This window comes from Tachysurus vachellii, chromosome 11 (assembly GCF_030014155.1).
Source record: "Tachysurus vachellii isolate PV-2020 chromosome 11, HZAU_Pvac_v1, whole genome shotgun sequence".
Taxonomy (NCBI): domain Eukaryota; kingdom Metazoa; phylum Chordata; class Actinopteri; order Siluriformes; family Bagridae; genus Tachysurus; species Tachysurus vachellii.
Genome location: NC_083470.1, coordinates 539,777 through 564,464, shown reverse-complemented (window position 1 = coordinate 564,464; position 24,688 = coordinate 539,777). Strand labels below are relative to the sequence as shown.

The 24,688-nt window shown below is 40.4% G+C and overlaps 1 protein-coding gene across 1 annotated transcript; it reads right to left on the bottom strand.

Annotated features, from left to right (window-relative positions):
* Positions 1-24,688, bottom strand: jak3 (Janus kinase 3 (a protein tyrosine kinase, leukocyte)). The gene is made up of 24 exons (XM_060880969.1): positions 24,538-24,688; positions 20,359-20,563; positions 18,798-18,915; positions 18,501-18,618; positions 18,217-18,362; positions 17,858-18,122; positions 17,571-17,693; positions 17,103-17,260; positions 16,888-16,999; positions 16,184-16,364; positions 15,802-15,926; positions 15,303-15,434; positions 14,959-15,046; positions 13,542-13,663; positions 12,477-12,615; positions 12,155-12,303; positions 9,248-9,398; positions 8,926-9,053; positions 8,175-8,364; positions 7,489-7,613; positions 7,026-7,198; positions 1,320-1,437; positions 887-1,000; positions 1-404 (listed from the first exon to the last, which is right to left on the bottom strand). Exons 2-24 carry the CDS (start codon positions 20,549-20,551, stop codon positions 285-287), a joined length of 3,288 nt encoding a protein of 1,095 aa, XP_060736952.1. The 5' UTR covers positions 20,552-20,563; positions 24,538-24,688; the 3' UTR covers positions 1-284.

Here is a 24,688-nt window from a genome sequence, read left to right as displayed (position 1 = left end):
CAGCAATTCAATTCAATAAAGGGTTCAGGCTGTTAATAATAATAATAATAATAATAATAATAATAATAATAATAATAATAATAATAATAATAAAGGAGGAGAGTTTTGAAGACGGGAAACATAACAGCTAGAAAACTGAACCCATTGAAGTCCTCTGTTTACTTATTTAGAAGACACTATTAAAGAAGGAACCAGTGAGTTAAACTCTGCAGTTGACCAACAAATGTTCGACTCATAAAATACACACAGTTTATTTAACTGTTCTGTTCTTTGTGACATTCTTTTTATCCTTTAGCTCCATCCCTCTCTTCCTGGAGGCTGCTCTCAATCAGGTCTTGTAGGTAGGAGAAGGAGGGTCTGTCTTCACTGTTGAAGGCCCAGCACTGCATCATCATACTGAACACCTGGACACAGGTAAGAGCTCAAGGTTAGTTTCTCAGGTATCTGTGAGCTGCGGGCTGTGAGACGGTAGTGTGACCTGATGAGTCATGACTTTTCTATCACACTGATTTACCAACAATTACAGTTTCTTAGTTATTAAAGATTGTATTTATTATTTTATTATTTATTAAAGATTTAATGTTTACAGCATGAACAGTGTTAAGTGTTTATATAGGATACGCTAACTTTATTACCTTAGGATAGTGCTGATACCTGCACACCCTTCTGATTTCAGTGTTATCACAAGCCACACGATAAACCTCACAGCCAGTCTGACCTGTCTGGAGAAGTTCCTATAACTACGAGTCTCTATCTCTGATGATAAAGGTTTAATTCCCTAATGATGGCAATTATATTTGGTGATTATATTACACACCCAGAGGTTTAAGTTTGAAAAGATCAATCAACTCCTTCATCAGTGCAATGGAATGTAGTGTGTTTTTACTTTTGGTGGACACATGGGGGGTGCTGGCAGCCTCCAGTCTTCTCTGAGAGCATTGAAGAGATGAACAGCCATCATGGCACCTTGAATGTCACATCCAATCCGATGTAGTGAGAGCTGCAATAAAACATGTTAGAATTACAACATTTCCAGTCATATTGTTTATGTAGCAGTCGCAGGAGTGAGAGAGAATCATTTTATGAGCTGCTGATTGACTCATGACTGCTGTGACATTTAAGCTCCTCCCCTGCTATTCTGAGAGCATTCTGCTTGCTCCCAAGCTGATAAGTGACATATTTTTCTCTTTAAGAATGTTTTAGTATAATAATACTGTAATTGCTTCAGGATTGGCACAAATGTAAAGATCAACAGTGGTGTCATGGTGATCAGAAATAATAGCAAATTGAAAGAAGTTTGATCATCATTCCTCACGTACCCGCTTCGGGTTTCTGCTCAGCTCACAGTAGGAGAACAGCTCATGCAGAAGAACGCCAAAACTCCACACATCTGATTTGTGGGAAAATTTATACTCTGATAAGGATTCTGGTGCGTACCTGAAACATATAGGGTGAAAAAACGTGAAATGTGGTTAAAAAGATAAACACCAGAGCTTAGAGCTTCACAGCTTTCCTTATCGTGCCTGGGTTTAATTGGATTCTAATTTTGAACCCCTTCTCACCTGCCTGGAGTCTAAATGAAACTCTGTTAACGTTGGTGTAGGTGCTAGTGTATCTGTTGGTGTTGGTGTTAGTGTATATGTTGGTGTGAGTGTATGTGTTGGTGTTGGTGTATGTGTTGGTGTTGGTGTGAGTGTTGGTGTATGTGTTGGTGTATGTGTTGGTGTTGGTGTGAGTGTATGTGCTGGTGTTGGTGTGAGTGTATGTGTTGGTGTTGGTGTGAGTGTATGTGTTGGTGTGAGTGTATGTGTTGGTGTTGGTGTGAGTGTATGTGTTGGTGTTGGTGTGAGTGTATGTGTTGGTGTTGGTGTGAGTGTATGTGTTGGGGCCCGTTTCAGAAAGGTGGTTCAACCACCTGTGAGTTTAAACTTGAACTCTGAGTGTTCAGTTACAGAACAGCTGAAATGTGTTAGTTTTATTAACTCTAAACTAAACTCACTGACTCTGAGTTAAACACCTGCACCACAACTAAAAAAGCCATTATCAATGGAGCGCAGATATAACGAGTCACCATGGCAACAGCGTCAGACAAAAGAAAAGTCTGTATGTTTTTCACTGTTTATAAAAATGCAGAAATGTGTAAGTTTACATTTTAATTACTTTTATACAGTGTTAGTTAATTACTAAGTAATCTAAATACTGTAATTTAATTAAAGACTATAAAACAATTCTGTATAAAACAATAGTGGATTTAACATCACATTTTAAAAGGTGTATTTTAAAAATATATTAAATATATATACATATATATATATATATATATAGTTACACACTTTGTTCAGTTCAAGGATAATTCGTGCAGTTGTACACTCACCGGTCACTTTATTAGGTACACCTGTCCAACTGCTCGTTAACGCAAATTTCTAATCAGCCAATCACATGGCAGCAACTCAATGCATTTAGGCATGTAGACATGGTCAAGACGATCTGCTGCAGTTCAAACCGAGCGTGACTTTGAACGTGGCATGGTTGTTGGTGCCAGACGGGCTGGTCTGAGTATTTCAGAAACTGCTGATGTACTGGGATTTTCACACACAACCATCTCTAAGGTTTACAGAGAATGGTCCGAAAAAGAGAAAATATCCAGTGAGGGCAGTTCTGTGGGCGCAAATGCCTTGTTGATGCCAGAGGTCAGAGGAGAATGGCCAGACTGGTTCGAGTTGATAGAAAGGCAACAGGAACTCAAATAACCACTCGTTACAACCGAGGTATGCAGAAGAGCATCTCTGAACGCACAACACGTCGAACCTTGAGGCAGATGGGCTACAGCAGCAGAAGACCACACCGGTACTAGTAAGGTGTACCTAATAAAGTGGCCGGTGAGTGTACAGTATATTGTTTAAGTGAAAGCATTAGAAGTGCAGTTTCTTGTCTCTCCTTAGTGTTTAAGTGGTTGAGGTTGATTTGTGATTTAGAAAGTAATTAAAGTAAATAGACCAAATTAATAAATAGACCAAATTAATAAGTAGATCAATACTTTCTAGAGATAGTAATTATTACATGAATCTAATTAGACTTGTTGAAGATGTCATTTGTAGTTAGTAATTAAGAACTATTTTAGAGTAAATTACCAACTGTTATAATATCAGAGGTGAAACCGGAAGAACAGCGTGTTATTCTCTCTCTCACTCTCTCACTCATCTTCTACCGCTTATCCGAACTACCTCGGGTCACGGGGGGCCTGTGCCGATCTCAGGCGTCATCGGGCATCAAGGCAGGATACACCCTGGACGGAGTGCCAACCCATCACAGGGCACACACACACACTCTCATTCACTCACACAATCACACACTACGGACAATTTTCCAGAGATGCCAATCAACCTACCATGCATGTCTTTGGACCGGGGGAGGAAACCGGAGTACCCGCAGGAAACCCCCGAGGCACAGGGAGAACATGGAAACTCCACACACACAAGGTGGAGGTGGGAATCAAACCCCCAACAATGGAGGTGTGAGGCAAACGTGCTAACCACTAAGCCACCATATCGTCCCCCCACCCCCACCCCCCCGGGTGTTATTAAAGCTATTAATTTAATTTTCATGTATAAGTGCAATCCTGCTGCCATTAAAAGAATGTGGCAGCAGATTAAAATGAAATATAAGAACATAATTGAATCAGGGAAGCCTTGGGCATATTATAGGTGTAAATTACACGGCTTTACAAACATTTGACATATTAAATAACTAAATAGCATTCAGTGTCTAGCAGCGCAGCAGCATTTATATCAATTCAATTCAATTCAAGTTTATTTGTATAGCGCTTTTTACACTAGACATTGTCTCAAAGCAGCTTTACAGAACATAAACCTAGAACCGAAGGTAAACATAAGGAATAATATAAAGAATTAATATAATAAAAAAAAATCAAGATTATTGTTACATATCTATAGTTCACAATGTGTATGTATTTATCCCCAATGAGCAAGTCTGAGGTGACTCAGGCAGCAGTGGCAAGGAAAAACTCCCTTAAATTAGTAAAGGAAGAAACCTTGAGAGGAACCAGACTCAAAGGGTCTCAAACATTTATCATGGGTCTAAATGTTCATTCTCATTTGACTTCTCAGCCAACAGAAAGAAGGCAGAGGAGATGGTCCTGAGCCTGAACGCTGGAAGGCCAATGGCTGAGGGAATTCCTGTAGGACTTCATCAGAGCCAGTCACTTCAGATTTAAGTGCCTTCATGAAATGTAAGAGGTCTACCTACAGTATGTTATTTTTATATAGACCTTTTTGTGATATTTCCATTTATATTACATTGGTTTGGGTTTTTCATTGGTCCCAACAGATTCACATGGTAATATCTGTCTCTTGGAGCCTCCTGTCCCAACAGAACCCCAGGCAGTTGTAAGTAGCCTACTCAATACACCATAAATTATGACAAATAGTATTATAAAGTACTCTATGACATGCTCATCTTTACAGGATGATGGGGATGAAGAAACTGTTTCTGCTGCCACAGAGAGGCCTACAGAGGTAATGTTAATATTATGTGTCTACACATCAAACGATCTACACATTCACATTTCTTCATATTTTTATGTGGAGTAGCCTATAGAACGTATGTATATGTATGTGTATGTGTTAGTGTATGTGTGAGTTTTTGTGAGTGTATGTGTTAGTGTATGTGTGAATTTGTGTGAGTGTATGTGTTAGTGTATGTGTGAATTTGTGTGAGTGTATGTGTTAGTGTATGTGTGAGTTTGTGTGAGTGTATGTGTTAGTGTATGTGTGAGTTTGTGTGAGTGTATGTGTTAGTGTATGTGTGAGTTTGTGTGAGTGTATGTGTTAGTGTATGTGTGAGTTTGTGTGAGTGTATGTGTTAGTGTATGTGTTAGTGTATGTGTTAGTGTACAGTATGTGTGAGTTTGTGTGAGTGTATGTGCTAGTGTATGTGTGAGATTGTGTGAGTGTATGTGTTAGTTTGTGTGTGAGTTTGTGTGAGTGTATGTGTTAGTGTATGTGTTAGTGTATGTGTTAGTGTATGTGTGAGTTTGTGTGAGTTTGTGTGAGTGTATGTGTTAGTGTATGTGTGAGTTTGTTTGAGTGTATGTGTTAGTGTATGTGTGAGTTTGTGTGAGTGTATTTGTTAGTGTATGTGTTAGTGTATGTGTGAGTTTGTGTGAGTTTGCGTGAGTGTATGTGTTAGTGTGAGTTTGTGTGAGTGTATGTGTTAGTGTATGTGTTAGTGTATGTGTGAGTTTGTGTGAGTTTGTGTGAGTGTATGTGTTAGTGTATGTGTGAGTTTGTGTGAGTGTATGTGTTAGTGTATGTGTTAGTGTATGTGTGAGTTTGTTTGAGTGTATGTGTTAGTGTATGTGTGAGTTTGTGTGAGTGTATGTGTTAGTGTATGTGTTAGTGTATGTGTGAGTTTGTGTGAGTTTGCGTGAGTGTATGTGTTAGTGTATGTGTGAGTTTTTGTGAGTGTATGTGTTAGTGTATGTGTGAGTTTGTGTGAGTGTATGTGTTAGTGTATGTGTGAGTTTGTGTGTGAGTTTGTGTGAGTGTATGTGTTAGTGTATGTGTTAGTGTATGTGTGAGTTTGTGTGAGTTTGTGTGAGTGTATGTGTTAGTGTATGTGTGAGTTTGTTTGAGTGTATGTGTTAGTGTATGTGTGAGTTTGTGTGAGTGTATGTGTTAGTGTATGTGTTAGTGTATGTGTGAGTTTGTGTGAGTTTGCGTGAGTGTATGTGTTAGTGTATGTGTGAGTTTTTGTGAGTGTATGTGTTAGTGTATGTGTGAGTTTGTGTGAGTGTATGTGTTAGTGTATGTGTTAGTGTATGTGTGAGTTTGTGTGAGTTTGTGTGAGTGTATGTGTTAGTGTATGTGTGAGTTTGTGTGAGAGTATGTGTTAGTGTACAGTATGTGTGAGTTTGTGTGAGTGTATGTGTTAGTGTATGTGTTAGTGTATGTGTTAGTGTATGTGTGAGTTTGTGTGAGTGTACGTGTATATGTTAGTGTACGTGTTAGTGTATATGTATGTGTTTGTGTATGTGTTAGTGTATGTGTGAGTGTATGTGCTGGTGTATATATATGTGTGAGTGTACGTGTTAGTGTACGTGTTAGTGTATATGTATGTGTTGGTGTATGTGTTGGTGTATATGTATGTGTTGGTGTATGTGTTGGTGTACGTGTTAGTGTATGTTTTGGTGTATATGTATGTGTTGGTGTACATGTTGGTGTACATGTTGGTGTACGTGTTGGTGTACGTGTTAGTGTACGTGTTGGTGTATGTGTTGGTGTATATGCATGTGTTGGTGTATGTGTTGGTGTACGTGTTAGTGTATGTGTTGGTGTATATGTATGTGTTGGTGTACATGTTGGTGTACATGTTGGTGTACGTGTTGGTGTACGTGTTAGTGTACGTGTTGGTGTATGTGTTGGTGTATATGCATGTGTTGGTGTATGTGTTGGTGTATATCGTCGCTGTCGGGCGGAAACCTCGTATGTCCAAATTTGGTCAATTTCATATTTTTTCACATATCGATGCTATTGGTCAGTCCCCACGTGGGTCTGTTATTTTTACAAGTTATTAACCAATCTAAAGTCTTGAAAATAGCTTGAGCACAAATCTCATAACTCCATTGGACACTTCAACTGTCCACCTCTTCCTCACTCCGTGTGAGAGCTTCACGGCATATTTCTCCTCAAGAAGAGTCGCAACGAATCAACACGTCTTCTGAGGTAAATGTCTTCAAAACACTGGGCTCAAAGAAAAAAAAATCTTGACCCCCGCTAGTTCTGGTGCTCGTCTGAGGACAGGAATTTAGCGCAAGACAATCCACTGTAACGTGGACTAAACCCTGTGTACTGCAGATAAGGTACGGCGTTTTTTTAATGTCCTGAAAAATAACGGTTTTGGAGATACGAGGATTCTGTCTGACAGCGACGATATGCATGTGTTGGTGTATGTGTTGGTGTATGTGTTGGTGTATATGTATGTGTTGATGTAGCTGTGCTCAGTACCAGAAGATGGGACTCTCTCCAGACTGTGTGACTCTGTAATAGTCTTTATTCAGTGGGACGATCTTAGTGAGGCCAAAATCTGCGATCTTCACCAGTGTGTCACTCGACACCAGGATGTTCCTCGCTGCCAGATCACGATGAACATAATGCAGATTCTGCAGATACTCCATTCCCTACACACACACACACACACACACACACACACACACACACATGTATCTCTGTGTGCATCTGTGTGTGTGTGTCTGTGTGTGTATAGGTGTGTGAGCATCTGTGTGTATGTGTGTGTATGTGTGTGTGTGTGTGTGTGTGTGTGTATATCTTTGTGTGAATGTGTGTCTGTATTTGAGTGTGTATGTGTGTGTGTGTCTAGGTGTGTGTGTATATGTGCGTGTGTGTGTATCTGTGTGTGTATGTGTGTGTGTGTGTGTGTGTGTGTGTGTGTGTGTGTGTGTGGCTGTACCTTACAGATCTGTGAGGAGAACAACAACATTCTCCGTGTGGTGATGATAAGTTTGTTTTTCTCCATGTAGCTGATCAAACTACCAAAGGGCAGGAACTCCATCACCAACCTCATACTCAACCGTCCTACACACACACACACACACACACACACACACACACACAAATATATCAGGCCCTTGTTCATTCTGTGTGTTTGTGTAACACAGAGTGAGATTTCAGTGATTTTCTCAGTTACACACAATCATTTGGAATTCCTGGGTAAAATCATACAGCTCATGTGGTCTGATGTTCCTTCAGTTTCCTGCTCAAATCTTCCTACCTGTGATTAGTTTCCTGTTTTATTTGTGCTTTGATCTTCTGCTGTAAAATCTGACTTTACAGTAAACGTGTACAGAGAAATTATGAAGTAAAATAAAGCTCATAAGGAAGTAGCAGACATGGTTGGTGTACAACTTAGTACAACCACACCCACCAGTGACCTGTGTGTGTGTGTGTGTGTGTGTGTGTGTGTGTGTGTGTGTGTGTGTGTGTGTGTGTGTGTGTGTGTGTGAGAGTGTGTGTGTGAGAGTGTGTGTGTGAGAGTGTGTGTGTGAGAGTGAGTGTGTGAGAGTGAGTGTGTGAGAGTGAGTTTGTGTGTGTGAGTGTGTGTGTGTGTGAGTGTGTGTGTGTGTGTGTGTGTGTGACCTGCACTGTAGCAGATTCCTCTGTATTTGACGATGTAGTCACAGTGCAGTGAGCTGATGGTCTGAATCTCTTTCTGGAAGTCGGCCATGTTGGACTGTTTGTTGGACTGCAGCTGCTTCACAGCCACCAGCTCACCTGTATTATCACCCAGCGGGTCGTAACGACACAGATCCACCCTGCCAAAGTTACCCTGCACACACACACACACACACACACACAGTTTAATATATTATCATTAATAGAGTATAATCTAGCTCTATTTATACTCTTCTAGTCTCTCTGTGTTCCATATTGTATTATATAATATTAAGAGTTATTATACATGCGTATGTGTGTGAACATGTGTGTGTGTGAACATGTGTGTGTGTGTGAACATGTGTGTGTGTGTGTGAACATGTGTGTGTGTGTGAACATGTGTGTGTGTGTGTGAACATGTGTGTGTGTGTGAACATGTGTGTGTGTGTGTGAACATGTGTATGTGTGTGTGTGTGAACATGTGTGTGTGTGTGTGTGAACATGTGTGTGTGTGTGTGAACATGTGTGTGTGAACATGAACAGGAGTTTAGTGCACTAACAACTGCTCATACAACCCGTGAAGAATAAACTGTGTGTCTTATGTAGAAAAATTGGTAAATATTGTGCAAATAGTGTGCGCCACTGTACATCTGTGTGTGTGTGTGTGTGTGTGTGTGTGTGTGTGTGTGTGTGTGTGTGTGTGTGTGTGTGTGTGTGTGAGAGTGTGTGTTACAACCTTCCCCAGAGAAGAAATGAACTTGAGGTGTCTCTCCTCATACACTTCATTTTGTTGTTGTTTGCTCAGAGCTCTCCAGAAGCTGTCTCTCTCTGGCACAGAGACACTGGCATGCAGAACCTCGTAATCTACACACAAAACACACACACACACACACACACACACACACGAACAACTGTTGTTATATATACTCAATCAGGAACACTGAATGCAATAAGTAAACCCATGTGTGAGTGTGAGTCAGTGTGTTTGTCTGTATGTGTGTGTGTGTGTGTGTGTGTGTGTGTGTGTGTGTGTGTATGTGTGTGTATGTGTGTGTTACCGGGAGTGATGAGGCCGTTCAGGTGGCGTATGATGGTGCGAGATGAAGGTCTCAGCTCAGCCTGGTACTGCATACACTGAGAGATGAGGTCAGCGAGTTCAGCCCACTCCAAACATGGCAGCTGTGAGCGCTGATCATAAAACCGCTGCTTCTGTTCACACAACGTCACACAGCAGTGTTACTCATCACCCAGCTCTGTGTACCAGACCGGACAGAGGAGTTTACACTTCTGTCTCTTTTTAACTTGAAGTGAGAGAATAAAGTGACTGCTGAGGGAGCGAACATTTGTAGCTGCTAAGTAATGACGTCATAAACAGATCAATGTAACGTCCACTACATTGTAATGTAATGTGCTGTAATGACCACTACACTGTAATGTAATGTGCTGTAATGACCACTACACTGTAATGTAATGTGCTGTAATGACCACTACACTGTAATGTGCTGTAATGACCACTACACTGTAATGTAATGTGCTGTAATGACCACTACACTGTAATGTAATGTGCTGTAATGACCACTACACTGTAATGTAATGTGCTGTAATGACCACTACATTGTAATGTAATGTGCTGTAATGACCATTATACTGTAATGTAATGTGCTGTAATGACCACTACACTGTAATGTAATGTGCTGTAATGACCACTACACTGTAATGTAATGTGCTGTAATGACCACTACACTGTAATGTGCTGTAATGACCACTACACTGTAATGTAATGTGCTGTAATGACCACTACACTGTAATGTAATGTGCTGTAATGACCACTACACTGTAATGTAATGTGCTGTAATGACCACTACATTGTAATGTAATGTGCTGTAATGACCACTACACTGTAATGTAATGTGCTGTAATGACCACTACACTGTAATGTAATGTGCTGTAATGACCACTACACTGTAATGTAATGTGCTGTAATGACCACTACACTGTAATGTAATGTGCTGTAATGACCACTACACTGTAATGTAATGTGCTGTAATGACCACTACACTGTAATGTACTGTAATGACCACTACACTGTAATGTAATGTGCTGTAATGACCACTACACTGTAATGTAATGTGCTGTAATGACCACTACACTGTAATGTAATGTGCTGTAATGACCACTACATTGTAATGTAATGTGCTGTAATGACCACTACACTGTAATGTAATGTGCTGTAATGACCACTACACTGTAATGTAATGTGCTGTAATGACCACTACACTGTAATGTAATGTGCTGTAATGACCACTACACTGTAATGTGCTGTAATGACCACTACACTGTAATGTAATGTGCTGTAATGACCACTACACTGTAATGTAATGTGCTGTAATGACCACTACACTGTAATGTGCTGTAATGACCACTACACTGTAATGTAATGTGCTGTAATGACCACTACACTGTAATGTGCTGTAATGACCACTACACTGTAATGTAATGTGCTGTAATGACCACTACACTGTAATGTAATGTGCTGTAATGACCACTACACTGTAATGTAATGTGCTGTAATGACCACTACATTGTAATGTAATGTGCTGTAATGACCACTACACTGTAATGTAATGTGCTGTAATGACCACTACACTGTAATGTGCTGTAATGACCACTACACTGTAATGTAATGTGCTGTAATGACCACTACACTGTAATGTAATGTGCTGTAATGACCACTACACTGTAATGTAATGTGCTGTAATGACCACTACACTGTAATGTAATGTGCTGTAATGACCACTACACTGTAATGTAATGTGCTGTAATGACCATTATACTGTAATGTAATGTGCTGTAATGACCACTACACTGTAATGTAATGTGCTGTAATGACCACTACACTGTAATGTAATGTGCTGTAATGACCACTACACTGTAATGTAATGTGCTGTAATGACCACTACACTGTAATGTAATGTGCTGTAATGACCACTACACTGTAATGTAATGTGCTGTAATGACCACTACACTGTAATGTAATGTAGAACATTATTACTTATGACTTATACAGTACATTATCTATTTGGACAGAATAATCAGTTTAGTGATCAGAGTGGGCGGAGCCTGCACAGGGTTGTGCTGTACTTTACATCTCAGGCAGCAGAGTGCGCTAAACATTATTATACTTATTATAACATTATTATTATTATTATTATTATTATTATTATTATTATTATTATTATTATTCTACACACTGTTGCTTTAATGGTGTCTGTCTGTCTCACTGTCTGTCTGTGTGTTTGTGTGTGTCTGTCTGTCTCACTGTCTGTCTGTCTGTCTCACTGTGTGTCTGTCTCACTGTCTGTCTCTTTCTGTTTGTCTCACTGTCTGACTGTCTGTCTCACTGTGTCTGTCTCACTGTCTGTCTCTTTCTGTTTGTCTCACTGTCTGTTTGTCTCTGTCTGTTTGTCTCTCTGTCTGTCTGTTTGTGTGTGTCTGTCTGTTTCACTTTTTGTCTCTTTCTTTCTGTCTCACTGTCTGTCTGTCTGTCTCTGTCTCACTGTCTGTCTCTCTCCTTGTCTCTGTCTCACTGTCTGTCTGTCTGTCTGTCTGTCTGTCTGTCTGTCTGTCTCACTGTCTGTCTCTCTCCTTGTCTCTGTCTCACTGCCTGTATGTCTGTCTGACTGTTTGTCTCACTGTCTGTCTGTCTGTCTCTGTCTCACTGTCTGTCTCTCTCCTTGTCTCTGTCTCACTGTCTGTCTGTCTGTCTGTCTGTCTGTCTCACTGTCTGTCTCTCTCCTTGTCTCTGTCTCACTGCCTGTATGTCTGTCTGACTGTTTGTCTCACTGTCTGTCTGTCTGGAGTCTGTGCTTGGAGCTGTGTCCAGTACATTATTATCCTGTAACACCACAGTCACGTTCCTGTGTAATGGAGGAATGTAATAAATCTGAATCTCTTCATTTTCTCACTTGCTCTGGGTCGAGACGCTGCAGAGGAATTTCACCTCCATTAAAAATCTCCCACAACGTTGTGCCAAAGCTCCACTTATCACAATACTGCCCCAACTCCAGTGTCTCCAGCACCTCTGGGGCCACCCATGGGATCCTGTCCAAAACCACTACACACACACACACACACACACACACACACACACACACACACACAGTCAACAGTACAAGTGTCAGAAAAGCATGTTTTTATGAAGAGGCTAGAAACAGACATGGAGGAAGTCAGGGCAGGGACATCTTTCAGTAGAATCAGCCTTTTTTATGTTTGACCTTTGACCTTTACCTTCTTTGCCCAGCATGGCCACACTGATGCCTGGATCACTGAGTTTAATGAAAGGAAAGTTTTCTGAGGTCGGATCTCCCTCTCGTGCTAATAGAAGGTTTTTTGCACAGATATTTCCATGAACAATGTTTTTCTCCTCCTATAGAAGACACACACACACACACACACACACACACACATTAGTTCAGCCTCATTTTTGTCCTACACAGTAAATAAAATCTGTCCTCATCAGATTCATATTAGATCAACTGTTTTACAGACTCCATGAAATCCCAGGCTCTGAATCTTCATGCCTCATAACAACATTATTATTAACGGCAGATGTTTCAGAGCTGTAATATAAAGCAGTGTATATACTGTATCTGTGTATAGGCTTCGTTTTTACATTCTGACTTTTTAAACAAGATTTCTGCTGTGCTTATTAATGATGTTTCTTTATAATGATATATTTTACCACCATGAGCCACACTGTTAGAGAGAACTGAGGTGGAGTTACTGTTCCTACCCTGATTCTGATTATTTGTCAAACCATAACCTGTCCAGCAGAGGGAGCCAGAGAACACAAGACAAGCCTCATCCTGACTTCCTGTTGTGTCTCTGTTCTCTCAGTTCTAAACACTCGTCCCTCTGCAGTCTCTCTTTATTCTCTATCACAGTTAATAAGAGAAAAATGTCAGATTGTCGTGTTAGTGAGAAACTGTAAAGAAGTGTAAAGTCCTCTGTCCTGAAGATGTGGAGAACTTCCAGCTTCACCTCTGACTGTTCCACAGCACTGACACTGGAGACTCCTTCACCACATCACACACACACATTACACACACATGTATTAATCAGTGTTTATGTGGAGTGTGTTCTGTACATGTCCGTGTGAAGGAGCTGTTACTATGGAAACGATAAGGTATCAGAGCGAGTCATTAATATAAACCTGAGCTACAGTCAGAGCTGCTGATAGAGAGAATTAATCACCACCTGAACACCAATCAGAGGCCAGAACTCAGCACGTTGTGTCTGTGAAGTTAATTAATGATTGTTGTACATGTTTAATGTTTTGAGGATTTCTCTCACCAGGAAGTTGAGTGTGCAGGCGAGCTGCTTGACCACGTCCAGTTTCCAGCTGAGTGAAACACTCGATCTCTTCAGATAAAGATCCAGAGCTCCGTACTTCACAAACTCCTGAACCATGATGTCTACAGAAATGTTTATTTTACACTCGTTAGGGAAACTGAGCTGAGTTTGTGATTTAATGATAGACAACAATCAGTTTTTTTTAACTTCAAATGCAAGCTGAATAGAACTAATGGGTTAAATAAAGGAGATGATAGAATTAAGAGCTTCATCATCGTCATCGTCATCATCGTCATCAGCAGCACTGGTCCAGAACTGTGAGTGCTCCAGTGGTTTCTCTCAGAGACCTTTACAGAGATCTTCAGGAGCTATACTCACTGACCTCATGCTCACAACCGATCCTTGTGCTCGACACTTCACTATTTTATTTATAATGATGATGGAGATGACGAGCAACAGATTTTTGTTGTCTCACACCACAGTGTAAGCCCCGCCCACTAGGCCACACCTCTGGCTTCTTGTAAATGATAATAAACTCAACACAGGGATGTATCTGAGACTGACATTATTCAGAAGCCAGATCATGTGTTCTGACAGCCACAGTCTCACTCATCACCTGTCTTGTAGTCTTGTAACCTTGTTTTAGTTATTTATTCTGTAGTTTATTAAATAAAAATCTGCTTCTCTACCAAATTGTGAGCGTAAATTTCTGAGCAGTTCTGCAGGTCTGCTTCTGTAATCCGAGGGGATTTATTTAACAGGGCATACAGAGCTCAGCGCTACAACTGTTGTGGTGGAATTTATGAGATGATTGTGACTAGGTTGAGGAGATGAGGTGACACTTAGCTGCATTAGCTTAGCTAAAGTGACACTTTCTCATGCACTAGCTCCATTAGCCTCACGTAGAAGTACACACGAGGCTGTATGACGTGTCTGTAGCTGGACTGTGTGGAGGCAGAGGCTGTGTTTCTCTACATTCAGACATCATGAACAAGCCTTTTCTCAGTGGTTTGTGTGTTGCTCTCCTCATAATTCCTCCTGGTACTGATGGTAGTCACCTGTTCTGTGTTTCTCTCAGATCAGTTCTCAGATCTGTTCATCGTGTCTTCGTTCTCTGGTTAGTTCAGTGGTCCATGTTTTGATCCCTGTTACCACTGATCACCTTGTGTACTTGTACTTGTAGCTACACCAATAATCATCACCGTGATTCCTGGTCACTGTCCTGCGTCATCATCCACACGTTACATAACCACTTTATTAACAAAAATTCATCAGCACTTAAGATGGGTTTTGTCCTGCGTACACGTGGCTGTCTTCCTCTGGTAACGATCATTAACCTGCAGCATTGTAGACTTAACAAGCACAAATTACCCAGAAATCCCTTCTTCAGATGCTAAATGAAAAGAGTGAGACTTACTTTTAGATTTATGCACACTGACGCCGTACACCAGCAGCAAGTGCTTATGGGAAATCTGGCTCATGAAGCTGACTGCTTCAAAGAAAGACTAAAAAAAAACAGTTTATACAAATGATGTTCAGCTTCACTGTGCTGTAAATAACACAAGTGTTTATTATTATTATTATTATTATTATTATTATTATTATTATTATTATTATTAGTTACATATTCATACAGAAAATGTGATTAGATGCTATTTTTTACTGTATTTATGAAGTATTAGTATAAAATGCTCCAACTTTGTGCTGAGCTAATTAGCAGTTAGCAAGAGAGTTTAAGGCTGTATATGTACGTGAACTCACCTCCCAGCTGTTTTTGTGCTCTACATCCAGAACTTTGAGCAGAACATCAGTGGTGTGAGTCTCTCCATCTCGGTGGTCCACTTTACAGCCTCTGTAGATGTGTGTGAATGAGCCCTGACCCAGACTCTCCTTCTGAAACATTCATTAGTCATATATATATTAATATATTATTAATGTATATATATGTGTGTGTATATATATATATATATATATATATATATATATATATATATATATATATATATATATATATATATATATATATATATATATTGTGTGTGTGTGTGTATTTTGTGTGTGTGTTGTGTGTATATGTGTGTATGTGTGTGTATATTTTGTGTGTCTGTATATTTTGTGTGTGTGTTGTGTGTATGTGTGTGTGTGTGGGTGGGTGTATATAATTTGTGTGTGTGTTGTGTGTATATCTGTGTATATTTTGTGTGTGTGTTTGTATATATATATGTGTGTGTGTGTGTGTATTTTTTGTGTGTGTTCTCACCCAGATTAAGTCCTCGTGTTTGATCATGTGGAACTGGATGTGACTGGGTCTGTGTCTGTTCTGAGTTGGGGAGCTTGGTGTCTCACACACACTGCTGTTCCTGATGATGATCAGGTTCGAGAGCTCTGCACACAGGTACACAGCTTTACATCTGCTACTCTGCACAAAGTACTGGCACAACTCTAACCCACCAACCGATAGAAAGAGACCTCCATGTGAGCGTCAGTGAACACAGTCGGTCCCACCAACACCCACCTGTCCCACCAACACCCACCTGTCCCACCAACACCCACCTGTCCCACCAACACCCACCTGTCCCACCAACACCCACCTGTCCCACCAACACCCACCTGTCCTACTGAAACACCCACTTGTCCAATACCTTTAGCTTGAGGTGGACAGCAGCTGGTCAGTTTGACAGGAATGTCGGACAGTATAAGTGTGTTTCTCTTGTAGAAATCCGTCAGCTGCCTCAGACTGTCAAAAGATCTGTGGATTCCTGCCAAGTGAAACTTTTCGTTCTTCTCAATCAGGCAGTCTTTATAGTCAACACCAAGCGGAGTCTGTGTTACACACACACATACACACAGAAACACAAACACACACAGATGATGAACTTCATAGACTGTTATTTAAATGATCAACAACGTTTGCTGTCTGATGAAATACTAATTCTGAATAATAGTAGAAGTCTGAGCTGCTTTAGAGGATTCACACTAGTGTAAAATCACTCGTTACACATGTACTGTAATCTGTCTCTTGTGGGCGTGGCCTGTCTGGTATACAACTGGTTTTGTTCTGAAGAGAAATGTCAGCTAGAAAGTACAGCACACAGCATCTGTGTTTATTAAGCTAACTGTACTAGCTTCACACCACATCATTGTGGGATTATTCACGCCAACCGTTTGGAATCGCTGGTAATTCTTCTAGATTGAGAGGATTGTAGAAAATCTCATGTCATATGTCACTTAGTTCTTTCAGTTTTGGTTGAAGTTGCAAATCCACATCATGCCGATACAGAGAAAAGGATCGTTTGTCACTTACTAGTGTGAACAAAGTAAAGGTGTTACCTGTAAGGTGAGTTACCTGTAAGCAGACTACAAGGAAGTACTTATCAAACTCCTTGGGGCTGCGCCGAAGAAGAAATGTACCATTTTTAGCGCCGGCCTTTTTGAGCTTGTGCATCGCAAATTCTGACCTGGAGGGAAGAACTTGTCAGAAAATCCACCAGCGTTCTGTTCACAGAGCTTAACACAATACTTATTTAGCGTTGTGGCCGAGTGGGTAAATATTCGGCGTACGTGATGGGGCCGTGGCAGCGACTGTCCATGTCCTGAAGTAGACTTGGAGGAGCAACTTCAGAGCAGAAATAGTGACTGGAGTCTGTGGTGAGTCTGAAGTAATTGTCGATGAGCGATACGAAGGACAGAGCTAGAGCCAGAGTCTCAAACTCCACTTCCTGTTTTTCAGAAAGACAGAAACACATGCATGTATTTTTACATCCATGAAATCATTGTTATTATACAGTAGATGCTACCAACACCACGCTTCATGACATACGGTAAAATCTATTCATAAAAAAAATAAGGTCACATTCTGTTCCAGGTAAAAATGTGGAGAATTTCAGGTGGGTTTCTCTGTTTCCAGCAGTAGTAAAGCCCTCAATTTAAAGTGAATTACAGCTGATTTTTATCTGAATTGACCCACATCCTTTACAAAACGTGCTGATGTGTCACTGTAGCTAGCTTCAGCAGCTAATATCCACTCACCAGGCATCTGTCATCCTGCCGGGTCAGACTCACCACACGTCCCTCAGCAGGAAGCTGATCTTGGCAAAGACGCTTAATGTTGATTTCTGTGATTTGAGGGAAGTCGCAAAATGTCTGCCACTCCTATGGAAGAGTTTCGATAATCAATCAAAAGGACTCTTAACATTCTAATCAATCAGGAAATAGTTAAAGGGAAAGTCCAGAAGAACTCAGGTATTAAAGGTATATGTGAGATCCAGGTGTAGTCCAGGTGAGATACAGGTGTGTTACAGTGAGGTCATTGTTACCTGGCCATCAGAGGAGTATGTCTGGATCCCTCCATCTCCAGAGACTCTCACAGTGGAGCAGGATGTGGTGAAGATCTCAGAGCCATAGTTAGGTTCCACAGCTCTCAGCTCCATCAGGTACTTGAGTTTCAGGCTTATCTCTCCTGCTGAGCAGCGTCCTAGTTTCTTTAGGAAGTGTTTTAGGTCCTTATGGATCTGATAGCGTGCTAGTCGGGTCATTTTCTGAATTTCTTTTCGGTGTATCTCAGGCAGACATGACTTGTAGCTGGCAGGTGAAAACAATTTAAGAATTTCTCAGAATTCATAAAGAGTGAGAGCAGCATCAGTGGACACCAAAATTCTATTTAGTCTGTGAATACCTGATGGTCTTACAAACTTCCTTCACCCTGTGGTTCTTCTCCTTGGCCTGTCTCCACAGATCCAGCACAGCTAAACCCATACACTCCTGAATGGCACTAACTGGAGGACACACACCTGCACAGCCTGAGACGAAATCACTGCGGGACTGAGAGAAGCACAGCAGCATCGGTCTCAGAGTACTGATGTCCAGTGTCAACAATCTGTGTGTGTGTGTGTGTGTGTGTGTATGTGTGTGTGTGTGTGTGTGTGTGTGTGTGTGTGTGTGTGTGTGTGTGTATGTCACCTGAGCAAAGAGATAGTCAATAACACTGTAATCCATCACAGCACAGATCCTCCCAGAGCTCAGACTATAACGATACGTTGCTCTGGAACCCTGACCAAACCATCCTGAGAAGAAGAACCTACACACACATACACATACACACACACGTGCACACGCACACACAGACACAAACCACATTCTATTATTATACAAAAAATCTAGACAAATTACACAGTTCCTATATTTGTCTCTGTCTATGTATGTATGTGTGTGTGTGTGTGTGTGTGTGTGTGTGTGTGTGTGTGTGTGTACACTCACCTCACTCTGTAATGTACAGTTACATTCTCGTCACTTTTAAACATGTGTGTTGGTGGATACCAGAATGATATATCTTCTGATGCCAAAGCAAATAAACTATGAAACACAGGGAGTATCCCTGCACACACACACACACACACACACACACACACACACATTTTTTCAGCTCAAATAAAATACTGTATTTCATTGCACAATGTTGTGAGCTTATACAATACATCTAGACAAAATATGCAATTACTATATTTGTCTGTGTGTGTTTTTGTGTGTGTATGTATGTATGTATGTATGTGTGTGTGTGTGTGTGTGTGTGTGTGTGTGTGTGTGTTTGTGTGTGTGTATGTGTGTATGTGTGTAAGTGTATGTGTATGTATGTGAGTGTGTGTGTGTGTATGTGTGTGTGTGTTTGTGTGTGTGTGTTTGTATGTGTGTGTTTGTGTGTATGTATGTGTGTGTATGTGTGTGTGTAAGTGTATGTATGTGTTTGTATGTGTGTGTATGTGTGTGTAAGTGTATGTGTGTGTATGTGCATGTAAATATGAATGTATGTGTGTATGTGTTTGTATGTGTGTGTATGTGTGTACTGTATGTGTATGTGTGTGTTTGTGTGTATGTATGTGTGTGTATGTGTGTGCGTAAGTGTATGTGTGTGTATGTGCATGTAAATGTGAATGTATGTGTGTATGTGTTTGTATGTGTGTGTATGTGTGTACTGTATGTGTATGTGTGTGTGTGTGTATGTGTATGTGTGTGTTTGTATGTGTGTGTTTGTGTGTGTAGGTGTATGTGTGTGTTTGTGTGTGTATGTATGTGTGTGTATGTGTGTGTGTGTAAGTGTATGTGTATGTATGTGTGTATGTGTATGTGTGTGTGTATGTGTGTGTAGGTGTATGTGTGTGTGTTTGTATGTATGTGTGGGTATGTGTGTGTGTGTTAGTGTATGTATGTGTTTGTATGTGTGTGTATGTGTGTGTAAGTGTATGTGTGTTTATGTGCATGTAAATGTGAATGTATGTGTGTATGTGTTTGTATGTGTGTGTTTGTGTGTACTGTATGTGTATGTGTGTGTTTGTGTGTGTGTATGTATGTGTGTATGTGTGCGTGTGTGTGTGTATGTGTGTATGTATGTGTGTGTGTATGTGTGTGTATGTGTGTGTTTGTGTGTGTGTTTGTGTGTATGTATTTGTGTGTATGTGTGCGTGTGTGTATGTGTGTATGTGTGTACTGTATGTGTCTGTGTGTGTTTGTGTGTATGTATGTGTGTGTATGTGTGCGTGTGTGTGTATGTGTGTATGTATGTGTGTGTATGTGTGTGTATGTGTGTGTTTGTGTGTATGTATGTGTGTGTGTATGTGTGTGTGTTTGTGTGTATGTATGTGTGCGTATGTGTGTGTATGTGTGTATGTGTGTATGTATGTGTGTGCATGTGTGTGTATGTGTGTGTTTGTGTGTATGTATGTGTGTGTGTATGTGTGTATGTGTGTACTGTATGTGTATGTGTGTGTTTGTGTGTATGTATGTGTGTGTATGTGTGTGTGTGTGTATGTGTGTATGGTGTTACCACAGTTTTTAGCTGCGAGTACACAGATGCTCTCAGCGGTCACACGACCTGCAGGGATGGACAGCGTGCTCTCACTTTTTGATGCTGTGCTGTAGTACAAGTGCACAATAATGAAGGCGTCGCAGCTCGACTTTTGACTCCCCGAGCGCTCGCACATCATCAGGGGCTTTGTTTCCTCCTCAGTCATGTCCATTTCTGGTGTCTCCTGCACACACACACACACACACACACACACACACACACACAGTAGCATGAAAATTTGCTGTTTTGATTCGTTGTTCAGGTTTTGTTTCATTTTCAGCTTTTGACTCAGTTCAGTTTTACACAGTTGTAATAAATGACAAAAATTGTAGCATCACAAAAAGCAACGAAACATCACAAAAAGTGTGTGTGTGTGTGATGTGTGTAATGTGTGTGTGTGTGTAATGTGTGTGTGTGTGTGTGTGTGTGTGTGTGTAATGTGTGTAATGGGTATGTGTTTGTGTAATGGGGGTGTGTGTGTGTGTGTGTGTGATGGGTGTGTGTGTGTGTGTGTGTGTGTGTGTGTGATGTGTGTAATGTGTGTGTGTGTGTGGTGTGTGTGTGTGTGTGTGTGTGTAATGTGTGTAATGGGTATGTGTTTGTGTAATGGGTGTGTGTGTGTGTGTGTGTGTGTAATGGGTGTGTGTGTAATGTGTGTGTGTGTGTGTGTGTGTGTGTGTGTGTGTGTGTGTGTGTGTGTGTGTGTGTGTGTGTAATGGGTGAGTCTTATCACTGATGTACTGGAACATGTCCTTTCATCATGTGGTTAATAACCGCAGTATTTCTGGGCAGTTAAATCGTGCTTGTTCCTCATTACAGTTTTATGTACCTGTTTAAATCCCACACTTACAGTCACACACGTCAGTGTCACACTCATACACTGCTATAGTGTGCGCTAGCTTAATGTTTATAGTGTTGGACCACAGATTGGAAGCTTGTCAATTTGACTCCCAGTTCTAATCTTCTACAGCTGGACCCTTGAGCATGACACTTAACACCAAATTGCACAGGTCTTTAAAAATGAGATCTAAGTTTCTGTGGATGATGAGGGCATCTGCCTAAAGTTGTGGTGTATCACTGGTTCTCCCTGCTTCTCCCTGCTCTGAGCTCTTAGTGTAGTTTCCCTTCCTTCTAGACTTTCATGATAAAAGTGACACGTCACAGTATTTTGTTTATTCGGCCGCCTGCCTGTTTGGGTTGTGACAGCAGATCACATGGTTCACATATTAGATTCTGTGCAGGTTTTACGCTGGATGTCCCTTCCTGACGTAACCCTCCCATTTATATCGGCCTGAGACCGGGACTGAGAACAAACTCTTCAGTGTCTGGGTTAGCACCATGCCCAGGACCCGGGCCGTGGCCACGAGACCACAGGATCCTGCGGCTGGACCACCAGGAGGCTAAAGTGATCTGTCCCAGTAAAGACTCTATTATAGTTTATTATATTATAGTTTATTATATTATAGTTTATTATATTATAGCTTATTATATTATAGTTTATAAACTTGTTTTAGAAACATAACTCGAGACAAAGGTTAAAATTTCACCATGATGTCATTACATGGCATTAAAACAACAGCTCTACATGACTCACTGCATATCTTTTATGATGTAATGCTCGGTTCGGGGGGGCACGGTGTCTTAGTGGTTAGCACGTTTGCCTCACACCTCCAGGGTTGGGGGTTCGATTCCCGCCTCCACCTTGTGTGTGTGGAGTTTGCATGTTCTCCCCGTGCCTCGGGGGTTTCCTCCGGGTACTCCGGTTTCCTCCCCCGGTCCAAAGACATGCATGGTAGGTTGATTGGCATCTCTGGAAAATTGTCCGTAGTGTGCGATTGTGTGATTGAATGAGAGTGTGTGTGTGTGTGTGTGTGTGTGTGTGCGCCCTGTGATGGGTTGGCACTCCGTCCAGGGTGTATCCTGCCTTGATGCCTGATGACGCCTGAGGTAGTTCGGATAAGCGGTAGAAGATGAGTGAGTGAGAGAGAGTGAGAGAGTGAGTGAGTGCTCGGTTCATGAATAATTACAGTATATATTTTTATCCAAGGCTTTGATATTTACACCTCTGATAAAACTGCAGGTTGGATTAATGATCTTACAAACCGACAGCATTCGAGTGAAAAACAAACAGAAACATTTTAATAGAAAATTAAATCATGTACAATGACCAGTTTCTCCTGTACGGGGTCATGTGACCGTGTTTGAATGAACCGATCACATTCACGCTGGTGTTCAGTAGGAATTATCCTCCATCCATCATTACAAAAGTGACTTTGATGAACACCAGATAAAGACGGAACGATGGATGCCTCCTTCCAGGTGAATGAGTCTTTAATAAAAACATTAATGTTGTTAGAGAAGGAACTTTACTAGATTTGATAGATAGATCGATTTTGTAGTTCAGCGAAATGCCATTTATCATCTAGCAGAAGTGTAAATAAAAATGTGCAAAGGAACAAGTGAAGATAAATCTGTAAATATATGTAGAACAAATGCTTTTATTCTTATGGAGTAAGTTATTATTTCAGCAGAGCTTTGAGAAAGGAGTCACTTATTAGACTCTAATCTGAAGCCCTTGTGAAGAGCTCTGTGAGTGAACACGACTGGAATTAACACTTCGCACTGAGTCTGCTGACATTTAGTAAATGTGCTGTCACTAAAAAACAATAACTTTTTTTTTCCAGGTAAAAGACAAAAATATTGAGACTCATCTAATTAAAAACTCTTCCTGTGAAGACACAGTGCTATAAAATAACACACACATGGTGTCTGCTCAAATGGTGGGATGTGGTAGCTCAGTGGTTAAGGTGTTGGGCTACTGATCGGAAGGTCATGGGTTTGAACCCCAGGTCCACCAAGCTGAGCAAGGCCCTTAACTCTCAGTTGCTCAGTTGTAAGTCACTCTGGATAAGGGTGTCTGCTAAATGCCGTAAATGTAAATGGTAGAACATCCAGCGTTAAATTCTAAAAGCTTCATAGTTCTGAATGTGCTGAAGGTCATTTCCTCTGTAGTGAAGAGTTTGTTAGCTATCGGCTTCAGCTCTTATTAGATGCTATGCATAACCGGTGCTATGTGATGTCATTGTTTGCTAGCAACATTAGCAAGGTGTCGACATTACTTTAAATCTTCTACAGTGAAATAGATTTAAAGGTGTTTTCTGGTGTTTTTGTTGTTTCTTAAGCATTACTTTACATCTTTAAGGAATATTTTTAATCATTTGAATATGTAATAAATAATATAATGAAATCAAATGTTTTAAAACGCAACAAGAAAGTAAAGATTTACAGCTTTGATTAGTGAAAACACAATTAATCACAACAGCATGTAGAAACTCTTATTATATCGTGTAAAGCAAACAACTTCTGAACTTTTAGCTTGTTTTATCTTTAAAGCAAATAAAGAAAACTGAATGGGACAAAAACCTGAAACTGAAATAAAAATGAAATCGAGTCGCTTTTATTAAAGTGACTGCGTTCTAAAATGAGATCTAATTATGTTCTGCAGTCGTATAAAAGTGTAAATGTTCACACCGATCTGATCTTAACCTGTGTTTAGGTTTGACATGTTTATGTAATTAAAGTGAAGGAATTATAATGAAGAAATCAGATAAACTGCATTTGATTTACAAAATAATAATAAATATTAAATATTAAACATAAATATTAAATTTATAGAAACACATCATCATCATCATCATCATCATCAACATCTCCTTGATGTTTTTATTTATTGTCTCCCCATAACTATGGAAACAAAAATGTCTCCAAACAGGAAGTAGAAAAAAACTGAAGTCTTGCCTGAGCTCAGTGGTGGCTCATGAATTTCAGACTCACAGTAAAGTCCTCATGTAAAGAGATAAACATGTTAAATGACTCGAGACTGAGGACATAACAACAGACCTTTAAATCTAAAACTGTCAATATATAAACAAATGGATCTGAGTGACTTTTTATAGACCTGTCAAATTTTATATCTATTCTAACACGCACACACACACGCACACACACACACACACACACACACACACACACACACACACACACACACAGTGCTGTCACACAACATGAACACTAACATTAAACACCATCACACACACACACACAGATGTTCTAATGCTGTAATATCAGAAGTAACGGAAATAAAATCCAGATGTTTACCTGTATGATGATGATGATGATTTTTTCTGTCACTTTTCAGCCCGACGAAAATGCATTTTGTGTTCGTGTGTGTGTGTGTTCGTGTGTGATGTTCTTCCTGTGTGCAGTGTGTGTGTGTGACATCACTCTGGTTTCCTGTACCATAACCACA

Coding starts and splice junctions, on each gene's coding strand:
- jak3 (XM_060880969.1), bottom strand. CDS start 20,551: ATGGACATGACTGAGGAGGAAACAAAGCCCCTGATGATGTGCGAGCGC. Junction 13,664..14,958: donor CAGTGTGCATAAATCTAAAA/GTAAGTCTCACT, acceptor ACATTTCTGTAG/ACATCATGGTTCAGGAGTTT. Junction 405..886: donor CCCCCATGTGTCCACCAAAA/GTAAAAACACAC, acceptor ACCTGTGTCCAG/GTGTTCAGTATGATGATGCA.